Source organism: Neolamprologus multifasciatus, chromosome 13 (assembly GCF_963576455.1).
Source record: "Neolamprologus multifasciatus chromosome 13, fNeoMul1.2, whole genome shotgun sequence".
Lineage (NCBI taxonomy): Eukaryota > Metazoa > Chordata > Actinopteri > Cichliformes > Cichlidae > Neolamprologus > Neolamprologus multifasciatus.
Genome location: NC_140451.1, coordinates 29,581,330 through 29,594,776, shown reverse-complemented (window position 1 = coordinate 29,594,776; position 13,447 = coordinate 29,581,330). Strand labels below are relative to the sequence as shown.

Below are 13,447 nucleotides of genomic sequence, written 5' to 3'. Positions count from 1 at the left end.
TGTATTTAATGGAAACTGAAATTTGCCAAATATAATGAAAAAGTAAAAGTGAACATCTTTGCTCAAAATTAAAAAATAGGTTAAGATGCAACATGTGACTTCAGTTCATGACCCCAGAATGACTGAAGGGTTAAAATGTTGGACAGAATTTCGCTTGGGGTTTTTTAATCAGCATGAAAACACTTTCTAGCAGCTGTGTCTTCTTTTCAGAGAACTTGTGATAGAATAAAAAGCACCATGGCTTCCTCCAGGCTCTTATCAGCGTGTCTTTTCCTCAGTATATCTAAAGCAGCGGTTATACCATGTGACACTTTAAACAATGTGGTGAACAACACTGCACAGCCAGAGGATATAAACTTTACACCAAATGTCAGAAATTTTCAAGGTAATTTTCTTGTTTTGAACCAGCTGAACTGCGATTAAAAAATTCAGTGAGGATACCCTAACCCTTCATTTCAGTGAATTCATTGAAGTTTTCTTAAATGCAGTGTGTGATATGCAAACACATAAATCCTACACTAATTGTGTAGTTTCACAGTTAGGGGATTTTCTTGAATGGAGCGGGTAGATAAAATAAGGTCTCTCGCTTTAAAATGACCAGATATTGTTCTAACATGCAACTCTGCTCACTGCTCACTTCATTAGGTACACCTGTTTAGCTGCTTGTTGATGCAAACACCTACACAGCCACTCAGAGCAATCAAGCATGTGAACATGGTCCAGATGAAAGGTCATTTAAATAACTTTCAGAGGTCGTAGGAGAAAAGTCAGACTTGTTTGAACCGACAAGAAGGCAACAGTACCTCTAGTAATCACTTGCTACAACCAAGGTATGCAGAAGAACATCTCTGAAAGCACAACACATCAAATTTTGAACCAATGGGTGGCGGCCACGCCTGTCAGCTAAGAACAGGAAACTGAGGAAGTTATTACATGTAATATAACTGTAGTTTGCTTAAAGGCTACTGCTAGCGTTTTAATTCTTAAACGATTGAATATTTTATTTCCTTATTGCATTTACACTTCAAAAATTCTAAAAGTTGGAATAACTTGTGACACATTTTCAGCTGGAATCCAAAAACCTAGTTGTGGCTTTTTGTCACATGAAGCATGGTGATCATTTAGTTCTGAGTTGTCCTAAAAAAATAAAGATGATAATCTCCATGGGACAAAACAACAGATCCCCCCCCAAAAACTTCCTGTAACGCATGATCTTTTTTATCAAAGATCAAAGATTTTAATGCTTCACAAAGCATTAAAAACAAAAGTTTTTGATATACAAAAACTCTTTATTTTGTTCCAAATAGCTTCAGGAGATTAAAGTTCTGCAGATTTTTCAAATAATAAATAAAAAAAGTTTATTTCCTTGTTTTTTGCTCACATGTTTATTGACTAGGCGACCATATCTAACTAATCTAGAATACAATCATGCACATACCATATTGGTACTTTGGTATCGTTATGGATTTTCCGTGCATTGGGTAAACTAGATGAATCGCACGATGTTAGTGGTCTTTGTGATTCATTTATGCACTAACTTATACCTTAACTTATAACCTACACCTATTTTTGCATCAGTTAAAAGTATGAATAATTCATTTAAGTGTCATCATAAATCAGATTAAGAAGCACTCTGAGAACACAAACCTCCACCATGGCAGCTCACTCTCTGCACACTATTTGCTTTTATGCAAATAGTTTTGTATTTTCTGTATATTCATTTTGCCTTCTTTGTTCTTTTTAAATGTAATTTCATAAGTTTAAGACGTGAAACAAATACATTTGAGCATAAATGTTTATTATTATTTTTTATTTATGTGTTTAGTCAAATTTAAATGTTTAGCAATAGATACAAAGTAGGGAAAGTAAATAGCATAAGTTTATTTTGTTTTCCAAAAGAAATTAGTACTTCTTACATGTCTTCAAATTTACACGATCTGAGGCTGTGTCCCATTTCAGGGTCTGCACGCTTGAAGTACGCGCACTACGCGTACTACGTACGGTGCGTACTATAAGTACGAGAAGTGCGGAAGTGAGAGGCGTGTGAAATGGGACGGTATATGCTTCGTCGCGCTGTTCAGGTTGCCTAGCAACCATGATACTAACCGCGAGACACGTTAAATACAGCTTTGTGTGACAGAAATGAAGAAGAAAATTGTTTTGTTGGTCATTCAGTTTTGTCATGACATCACTTTGATTAGTTGAGTATCTGAGGCTGAGACCACAGGACTGTAAAACATGATTGTTGGGCTTCATTTCTGTACTGAACAGTCATTTAAGATTAGCTAGTAAATAACAATTAGTTAATGTTGTTCATGAGACTAAAGTCATCTCACTATGGTAATGTAAATATAATATGGCCAATATTATAGTATTGTCAGATTATTATGATATATATATATATATATATATATATATATATATATATATATATATATATATATATATATATATATATCACTGACTTTCAGCTTGTTGTGTTTGTGGATATATGACTGACTTTAATTATCCATAAAATAATCAGATTCTCTGTAAGATTAAGGTCGACTATATGTATATTTAGAAGTAGAGGCTTTAAAACCAAGTTAACGCTGAAAGTACGAACATCACTAATGTCACATAACTTTGCCGGCATGTGGCCAACAGCAATGTTTTAATGTTCTTCGTTATTAAACATTCGCACATGAATAAGTGACGTTATATTCAGTACTTACTTTTGACAGTTCACTCTTCGGCCGCTCCCTTCTGCCGTATTTTGCGGCAAAATTATCCACACCCACCGCCGCGCTATGAATTGTGGGATATATGGGACCACGAAGCGTGCACCGGACCACGCTTGGTATTTGGGGAAATCGACGGCGCATTTGGAGTATGCGTTTTAAGTACACTTCGAATTGGGACAGCCGTCGTCGCGTGGCGGTGACGTAACCGCACTTAAAATGCGTACTTCAAGTGTGCAGACCTTGAATTGGGACACAGCTAGCGTGATATCGTCGTGTTGGTGTAGTTCCCAGATCATCATACTAAATGTTGTTCCAGGATCAACATTGCAAGTGACCAATCAGACTGTTGTGACGTCATACTTTTGCGACTTCGGGAAAAACCGCCGTAAAACCAAAAACTGTACTTAAGCTGCAAGAAACCGCCTTTGTCCGCCGATCAACGGACCCTAACCCTAACCCTAACCCTTTAATAAACGCTAAGCAGAATTGATATTGTCCTTGCAACATTGGAATTTCATAAATGCACGAATGGCTTGGCGCGCAAAAGAATAACGTCACAATAATGTGATTGGTCACTTGAGATGTTGAACCTGGAACAACACCAACACGACGATATCAGATCATCCCTTCAGCAAATGTTTATGCATTTAAATCGTGATGGAACCTGTTTCTGTAATGTACACAAAAAGTATCCAATACCAACATGTTTGAAAACCTGTTTTCATTCTAAATAGCTCTGTATCCCTTTGACCTTGAGGTAAGTTTATTGACCTTGAAAGAGAGGTCAGAGGTTAAATCTAAGATGAATCATAGTTCCCAAGTTTCTAAAAGGTTTTCTGTCAATTTTCAACCAATAAGTCATCAAGCTGGCCTTGACGACCTTAGTGGATGTAAGGCAAGTTGTAATGGATTATTAACATGACCCCACTCTACACAATAAACTTTTATCAGAATCAATTCAAAACTTTTTTAGCTATTGTGTTCATGGGACAAAATGACATACATGCAAATGTAGCCAAAAACATGGTGGTGGTAAGAAACTTGCTGATACATATTTGTGTCACCTTATTCATAAAGGAATTAAAAGAAAATTAAAAGAATTTAACTAAAAAGACAACTTCAAGCATAATTACACTCTTTTCCACTTTTGGTGCTTTGTCATTACTCACCAAACAAGCAGTTGTTTTCCGAAACTTTCTCACACAGAAAGTCGACTAATGTGAGGTCATCACAGTTTACCAAGTAAAAGTGATGACCTCACGTTAGTCGAGCCTCTAGAGAAACAAGGATTTCTTCTTAGCTTGAAAAAGGAGATGTATATATTTAAGAAAAACAAGAATATCTCTAAAGTGTCAAATTATATGTAGACATATGAAGAAGAAAAAATAAATAAAATGAAAAAAATCAAGACAATATTTGAGAAGGTATAAAAACTAGATAGGTGTTATTAGTGGTCCGTATGATGAATGCAGGCCTGTTTAAAACTGTAAAATGAACCAATAAACTCTCAGAGACTCAGTGATGAAATGCAGAAAGAGTACAGGCAAACATTTACTTCCTATCATCATCTCCTCTTTAAATTGTGTCTGTATGTGTGGCTGTGTGTGAACTGCATATTGGTGTGTATCCATTTTGGAGTGTTTTGGATGCATCACACCTCTGCTATCTCTTAGCTAATGGGAACAACGATAACATACCTTCCATTAAAAGAACACACGCACACAGAAAAATGATGTTAACACTCTGGCTGACTGCTCCCGGCTATTTTTAAGAAGCACTCCAGTGGTGTGGCAGCGCACACCGGGAGGTTGGGTTTATCTGAACCTCAGCACCTCCTGTGACAAACAGCTGACTGTCACACCCGAGAGAGAGGAAGCTCCAAGAGGGATGACAAAGTCGAGCAAAATGTTAACACAGTGCTGGAGCTACAGAGTTTTGTTATGGGGAAGGTCACACTGTGAACAGAAGCCTACAACAATCATTTCCAAAATCAAATATTTAAAAAAACTAAGTGCAATTCAACTAAAAATACTTTTTTTTCCTAATATGGCCAAACTTTTCAGATTAATTAATATTTAATTTCAAACACTTATCCACTAAAACAGGTGCTGCCTACTGTCTCCTTGTGTCCTTATCTTAGTCTAGAAACACATGTGACTGTTGCCGCTGTTATATGGGCTGATCAGACCAAGATGATCCAAGTTTGTTCCAGTTTTGTTCACATGATACTGTTCTTAGCTAAAAGCACACACTAAATATCTTATCGTTATCTTGAAGATTTTTATGACATTTTTATGATTTTTATGATTGATATTTTGTGATTAACATTTGTAACTAATGATGACACCTACTTCATAAAGAAGAATGGATCCATCTATGGTCTCATGACTCTCCACCAGTTACAGTTCTGGCCTCCTGGGCACAGTTTTCCTGCATGTAGACAGTTTATGTTTACGTTTAAGATTAAATATTAGCACATCTACCTCCCGAATCCCATTCATGTGTGTGCTGGTAAGAGTATACATTTAGTCGTAGGGTTTACACTTATTTATGAGGGCAGGTTGGTAGAAATAGTCTGTGTGGGACTGTTTGTTTCATTCACCATCCTGTTTTTAAAGTAATATGTGGATGCCTAGTGTACCAGCCCTCTGCTGGTCACAGTGTGGTACTACCTCATCACGCACAAGCTACATTTTATGTGTTCCTGTTGTGTTATAAACATTTTTGTCTGCTGTAAAAGTGAGGGCAGAGGTGTTACTAATGTAACTACTGATAGTGGTTTGAAAAGCTAAGCCAGCATGCAGTACCTGTGTTGTTTTTGATGGCATTTAGATATAGAAGCACTAAAAAATGCAAATGCTTTACTTCACTTGGTGGTCTCAGTGCTACAGCACTGAGAAACTGAAGGGTACAGAAGCCAAACAGGGCAGAAAAGTCAGTGATAGTAAAAAGTAACAGCTGGAGAATATTTTCTTTATTAATTAGAATAATTAATAAAGAGATTGTATCGAGATTGTATGCAAAAACCTTGTATCTTAAGTCCAGAGAAATTGTTTAATTATCTAATAATAAATAACTAAATAAAATATAATAAAGAATTAAATACATAAAAAAATATAATAAATATAAATAAACATTTAAAACTAGATTATATAAAACAAATCTATATTCATAAATACGTATAAATATAATTTGTGAAAAAAAACAGTGGCACTTTTTTTTTTTTTTTACTGAAAATTGTCAGCAGTGACTCTTTTTTTTCCTGCATCTGTCAGTCACTGTTTAAAGTTGTCTGAACATGTTGCGTGCCTTTAACTCATCATTCCTACCACAGAAGACAAGTGGGTTTTTATGTGTTTCTGAGGCTTGGGGGTGTAGAAGGGTGGGGGTGACTCTGGACAGCTGGTCTTCTTTCTGTTCCTGCATCACTCCTCCTCCTCTGCTCTCTCTCTCTCTCTCTCTCCTCATACCATGCTGTCATCAGAACAAAGCAGAACAAAGCAGGAGTCTTCACCGATCACTGCTGGATATAAACTCATCATCTATGCAGGTACATGAGGATATTTTGGAAGTTTGGGTGTTTAGCTTTGAACAGACTCGCTTTAAAGTGAAATTTGGATACAAGCAAGTTGGTTCTTACAGGCCGATTGCAGCAATTTCTGAACAAAGTATGATCAGACTCAGTCTTCACTGCTATTTTACTTTTCACAGTAGCATTACTGATGGTATCATGCATTAGAGCGCAGCTTTACTTCTGTTATTGTTGGACAGCATCATGATTGTTCCACTCCTGTCCACTTCAGATGTTGACCATCTCTGTGCTCCTGCTGCAGTTCCTCCTCTTCTTTCATCCTGTGTCCTCCTCTCCCCTTTCCAAGGTAAACTCACTGCTGAAAATATGTCGTTTTGTTTTTATTTTGATAAAATGGAAATTGAGAGAAGTGTACGGGATAATTATAGTGCTCTGTTATGTTTAAGTACTAAGAGAATATGTTTAATATTACACTAAAAAAAGCTTTTGTTATTACTGTTGTTGTTGCTAATACTCACTAGTTAGTAGCTGATGTTTACGGGCAGGTGTGTGCTTGCATATGTTGAGGTAATCATGATTTAGGAAAGTGTCTGCATGTGTTTTGTGCAAATGTTTTTAAGGTAACATAGAAACCCACAGAAATATAGAACAGGTCCTCGGGTGTGTCTCGCACTCCCTCCACCTGTAATTTTGGTGGAAACACACTCTGCTATGAGTAAGCTTGTTTCAAAAGAAGTTTCCATGGCAACTTTTTTTAAGTTACCATTGAAAGAAGATTAAAAAAAATATGGTGACACACATTAAAATTTACTTTAATTCAAAGGTTTCAACAATCATGAGATTTTTTTTTGAAAAATGTGTATAGAGTAACTCCAACATGTCTTTTTAAATGTATATGTCGAACACAAAAGCCAATTACTGAAAATACATCAGGAAAAAAATGAAAAAATACAATAAATCAGAACTTTAATGCAAAAATGTTACAAAAAAAGACAGAACAGAATCCAAAAGGACTTTTAAGGGGAAAATGGATTACTGCAGAATTGAAAATCTACACAATATTCATGCAGAAGAAGCACAGGATTGTTAGAGAAGAGAATAATCAGCTTGACTAAGGGAAGGAAAGAGAAGAGAAAGTATAAAAGAGAGAACAAATCCAGAAACTTGTTTTGCAGCCAAACAAACTAAATAAGACATATACTCATAATTACACCGAAAACATTAATGCGGTGTTTGTGTGTGTGTGTGTGTGTGTGTGTGTGTGTGTGTGTGTGTCTGTGTGTTCCGTACCGTCAGCTGGTTGCTAACAGCAGGTTTTCAGTGCAGCAGGTGTCAGCTGGACAGCCACAGGCGACAGATGTACCTATTGTGTGTGTGTGTGTGTGTGTGTGTGTGTGTGTGTGTGTGTGTGTGCACCCTTCTGTGTTTTTGTGTAGAACAATCTGGGAGTGAAGACAGAGAACATTTTTTTAAAGTGACGAGTTTGTGCAGTCCTCTTTCATTTCAAAGACTGTCCTCAGATCAAAGTGAAGATTACTGCTGGAGCCTGAGTTCAGATGTCCTTATGGTAGAGCTTTGGGAATACATGATTTCAAAAATGTTTTCATACAGAAGTTTTCAGGTTTTCCATCCTGTTAATAAAGAGGAATGTCAGGAATCAGAGTGTAATTTTGTTCTTGTGTATTGAGTATTTATTGCTGCTTCATATAATTCACTGCCTCTTTAAGAACACTTTGAAAAGGAAATCTTGGCTTGTTATATCATAAACATGATGAACTTACTGAGAATTATTTCATTTCATTTCATTTATTTATTTCACACTTGGTACAACAATTCAAACAAACCAACCACACTTTCTATCAAAAAGCACTACAACCATGTGTGAAAAGGAGCAGGAAGAAGAAAATATTCTTATTAAACCCTGCCCCCTATCTACAATCCAATTTATATTACAAGTGGGCACCAAAAATCAATTATCATCTGAATCTCGTCTGTTTTTCAGCTTTATGAACTTTTAGTAAATTTATGTTGCACTGATTACCTGCCGACAGGTAGGTAATAATAATAATAATAATAATAATAATAATAATAATAATAATAATAATCATTATTATTTTTATTTTTTATCATTATAATCATTTTTGTTCAGCATTTCTCATTTGCCTCCAAAATGTTGGCTTTTGAATAAGTTTTTAAAAATTGCCTAAAATAATATTTATATAAATATTTAATAATATTACAATATATTATAACAGTGCTTTGCCTATATTTACATTGGTTATAACAACATTTTACTTATCAACTGTATATTATCATCTGCATCTTAATTTGGTGTTTAATATATTATTTTCTATACATTCACATTTAATTCTTTCAGTTCCTTTAATATGTAACTGGGTTTAAATGGACATTTGTTGATAAATCAGCTTTTGTCTCACTCAGAAATGGGGGTGGTGAAATTAAATTTTAAATTATAAACAATGAAAAAGTCCTGAAGAAGACAGAATTTAAAATGAGATGCATCGCTGCGCAGCTGCTCCAATACATTTTGTCTGTGTGTGTTTGTGTGTGTGAGAGAGGGAGAAAGTCATGGTCATTCAACGTGCCATGTGGCCTTTCAGATGAAGGTCAAAGGTCACCATCTGGAATGTGGAGCACACCCACCCCAAATTATTCCTCCACTCTTCCCAATTCTCTTCACTGGGATGACAATGTCTTTGTCCCTGTGTGTGTTCTTCTGTGTTAGGATGAGTCGGTGTGTGCCAGGACTTTCTGCGGTGCAGGTAGAGAGTGTGTATCGACTGACCAAGGAGAACCAGTCTGTCGATGTTTACAGGTAAAGGCACTGACTACTAGCAAACATGTACTTGTAAAAGTGTACGTCTGTTTTAGTTTAGGGAAAGACTGCAGGTAATATTTCTGCAGCTACCATTTTTTGGTAATCTTCTATTGACGAGCCTGTTTCCTTTGCAGCAGTGTGACGTGTCAGAGCACCGGGTGTGTGGCAGCAACGGAAAACCCTACAGGAATCACTGTGAACTGCACAGAGACGCCTGCATCACCCAGACCAAGATACACGTGGAGCACAGAGGACACTGTCTGGGTCAGTATCCACAAACACAAACTCTTCAAGCTTTGAGTGAAGCTTGTGCAGTCATGAAGGATTTGTGTGTGTTTCTATTTGCAGAGAAACCAACAAAGGCCGATGTGAGCCCCAGTAAGTCACGAAATATTTCACATTTATACGCAAATCAGCAAATTTGAGTGGCTGTCTAAAGCCGGTCTCTTTTTCACGCTTCACGCTTGCAGTCGTGTGTTTCCTATCTGATCGTGACTGGATGAGAGAGAGAGTGATCCAGTGGATTCAGAAAGAAGCTGAAGATCTGGCCTCAAACACATCAGCCGGTGACATCCTTCAGACATATTTTCAGGTGTGAATACTTCATACACTGTATAATAATTACAAATGTATCTGTTAGTCACTTGTAGGAAGAAATGATACATTTTAGCTTATTATCTTGCATAGCTTCAGCCTTATGATATACCATTATTGTAACTAGGGATGCACCGATACCACTTCTTTGGAAACGAGTACGAATACTTGCATTTCAGTACTCGCCGATACCAAGTACTTAATAAAAACATGATTTAAATTTGCAGGTAACAGCTTTAGTCCTATAATTTAACAAAAAACAAACAAACAAGGGACTAGTTTGGAATTAAGAACATTTATTTAAAATGAAAAGCATGTTGTATGCAACATATTACAGAATAAATAATTATAAAAAAACAAAATTTAATTTTAAATTTGTTTGTCTGTTTCTCTGTTTAGAAGTCTCACTAGCACAGTCACAGCGGCGATGACATCAGAGGCTAGTGCGTCGTAGCTGCTCACTTTTTTAGTTAGTTCCTCAAAGGGGGCGAGGATGGCAACAGTCGTCTCCATAAGAGCCCATTGGTGAGCGGTGAGATAGTCAGGGAGTTCGTGCTCGGACACGCCCAGCACTCGCTTTTGCTCAATGAGGGACTGGAGCATGTAATACGTGCTGTTCCAGCGCATCTGTACGTCCTGCTGCAGTCTCTTTATTGGCTGGTTGAGCTGTCCCTGAATGTCCTCGAGGCGGGAATAGGCTAAGGCGGATTGTTTAAAATGCCCAACTATTCTCCGTCCCACTGCTATAGCGTCAGCTATGCTCCTCTGTGCTAATAAGCGTGGGTAAATAAGCGTGGGTAAACTCTTTGTACTCGTTGTCGTGTTGGGATTTTGGTGCTTGATTAAATTGCTTGTGTTAAATGCGCTACCTTTAGAGCCTCCTCTGGACAATTTCGCTGAGCACAATTTGCAGTCCGCCTTTGTTTTCGCGTCTTCGTTCACCTCGCCTTCGCCTTCTCCCCGCTCTGAGCTGCAGCCGGGGCCTGGGGGCGGGCACTCGGAGCCTGTGATTAACCCCTTACATGCTGCTTAAACATAGACAGGTCTCAGACCGTGGTATCGGTCCTCGGTATCGGGGGACTTTTAATGAGTACGAGTACTTTAGAAAATGTGGTATTGAGGCCGATACCGGTATCGGTGCATCCCTAATTGTAACCATTTATTAACTTACATGGATTCTGACACTGACTGCTTCCATAGTCATTCTTAATATATTCACTTCCTGGTTAGAGAAGAAGTAATATATGAGAATATCTGTGAATAACTAAACGAGGTAAAATATTTTGAATGCAGTTGTTGATGGTGTTTTTGTGTCACAGGCGTATGATGATGGGGATTCACAGCTTGATTCGAATGAATTTCTGCGATTCCTGAAGCACAATGAGACGGCGCTCAACATCACATACTCAGACACTCTGCAGACTAACCTGCTGCTGAGGTATTCGTTTTTTCTAATTGTTTTGTTTTGTTGTTTTGTTTGTATATTGCAGCACACATTTTGCACATCATTTTAGAAATTAAATGGCTGTTAAAACTCCATATCCAGACTTCTCCAGTCATTTGTCTCTTACTTCTTTCTTTTTCTTAGATCTCTGTGTGTCGATGCTTTGATAGAGCTGTCGGATGAAAATGCTGACTGGAAGCTGAGTTTGACTGAGTTTATCAACTGCCTTACGCCCACCTACCACCCAACTGAGAGAAGTAAACATGCATACACACAAGCAGCAACATAAGAGTATGAAACTGGACACTTTTTGTGTTTGTGTGATTCACATTTTTATAAGATTTCTATTTGCTTTTCTCCATTGTATCCAGCTTTGGATTTATCCTAACACTGTTTATCATTTGAAGACTATTATTTACTGGAACAAAGTGTTTACTACTTGGGGATGTATGTATAAACCCTTTTGATTCTAAAAAAGGAACATATAATTACACAAACACATACTTAGTGGCAAAGTATGTTTAACTGTATGATCTACATCAGGAGTGTCGAACACAAGACTCACGGGCTAGAATCAGCCAAGCAAAGTTTTGGATAATGTGAAGAAGAGCACATATTTTGGACTATTTTAATGTATTTTCACACATTTTACAGCATCTGTTCCTTTTACAATAATTTTTATTAAAAACTGAAAACTGAAACTTTTTATATTTTTAAGGACAAGAAAGTTAGCTGTTCTTCTGTTTATTACATTGTGTTTTATGTGTGTAGAGTGCGCTCTGGAAGACGAGGTCTTTGAGGATGGAGCTGAAACTCAGATGGAGTGCAACAAGTGTGTGTGCGCCTGCGGAAACTGGGTGTGCACCGCTCTGACCTGCAATGGTGCGAGTTCACATAAAAACACTGTAGTCGTATTGTACGACTGCTGCATTTGTTCTGTTTCTGCCCGCCGCTGTGTTTATCTTTGCAACATGTATTTCAGGAGAGCATCAGGTTGATGAAGATACTGATGAAGGAGGAGAAGATGAAGAAATGACCGAAGAAGAGTGGAGCAGGAGGGTGGCTGAACTCAATGCTTTACAGGTCGACAGTCTCTCCTGAAACAATATTATTAACCTTTAAATTGTTATTCACACAGACATAAAAGTTACTCAAATTTAGACCAGAGTGGCAAAAATACATTTATTTCTTCTGAATAAATAAATGCATTAAACTGCAGAATAAGGGAGTTTAACAGAAAGGCACAACCACTGCCTGGTTTTCAATAATTGTTGATTGAATATTTTTTTTAAATTAAAACTATTAACTTAAATAAGTCATTTAAATGTACAACTACAAAAATCTTCTGTAGTAATGTGATGCACACATGATTGGTATAAGTTTAACCCTTTAAAACCAGTCAGAGCGGGCACGCTCTGACTGGTTTTAACACTACTTTTAACACATAAGCTAGCGCAATAATTTTTTTTGCATATGAAACCAGAGGAGTTGTACTTGCATCTTATACCATCAGCTTGATCTAGGTCACAGTTTCCTTCCACGTATAGCTTTGCAAAAACTGCATAAAAAGCACTTGCAGCAACAAAAACATAATATTCCAGAAACACGCTTTGCCGATCCGATCAGTTGTTTGTAACACTTCCTACGTTGGAATAGACGTTAGCGCGAACTATCGCATGTCCGCCATGACCTGCCCGAAGGGTTAAACACTACCTGTAGGTAGTGTTTAAACTTATACCAATGAACGTCTCTTTTACCTGTTTCAGGCATCTGTCACCATGCAGAACTGAGGTCCTGAGTCACAACAGCCAGTCATCAGCTGAGTGGCCTTCCGCTCCAAACATGAGGAACAGGTTTAGTTTAAATAGCTGTTGTTATGATTCTTATAAATGATTCAACACATTTTATTTGTGTGAACTGTTAAATCACTTCTAAACATTATTCTACCTCTTATTTTGTTTCCTGAATTTAATACGCTCAAGTTGGTTGCTAATACACAACCCGTTTTTAAAAAATGTTTTTAATTTGTTATTAATTGCTTTATACTTTTAAAGAATTAAATTATATTTTCTGGCTTTTGAAGAACACATGAGCACGTTTTTGTTTTTTTAAATTTTTGATTGATAACTCTGTCTAAACTTTGACTTTCTGTCTAAATTTCCCTCTGTATTAATGAACAAGTATTTATGAAATCGAATTTCCTATGATCAGTGAAACAAACAAACAGCCCCCAATGCTGTTTGTTTGGTTTGTAATGAGATACTACTTTAACTGTTTTGATAGTGAAAGCTATTTTTGTATCATTTTTTATCTAA

The 13,447-nt window shown here is 37.0% G+C and overlaps 1 protein-coding gene across 2 annotated transcripts; it reads left to right on the top strand.

Annotated features, from left to right (window-relative positions):
- The first annotated feature begins 6,030 nt into the window (after positions 1-6,030).
- LOC146505760 (follistatin-related protein 1-like) lies at positions 6,031-13,334 on the top strand. 2 transcript variants are annotated; one of them, XM_085182863.1, is made up of 11 exons: positions 6,031-6,273; positions 6,495-6,601; positions 9,002-9,091; positions 9,229-9,358; positions 9,443-9,472; positions 9,565-9,686; positions 11,008-11,126; positions 11,277-11,389; positions 11,904-12,014; positions 12,115-12,215; positions 12,899-13,334. In XM_085182863.1, exons 2-11 carry the CDS (start codon positions 6,527-6,529, stop codon positions 12,920-12,922), a joined length of 915 nt encoding a protein of 304 aa, XP_085038989.1. In that variant the 5' UTR covers positions 6,031-6,273; positions 6,495-6,526; the 3' UTR covers positions 12,923-13,334. The 2 variants fall into 2 exon arrangements, with proteins under 2 accessions (XP_085038989.1, XP_085038988.1); XM_085182862.1 differs by having other exon boundaries at positions 6,039-6,273; positions 6,527-6,601.
- The last annotated feature ends 113 nt before the right edge of the window (positions 13,335-13,447 follow it).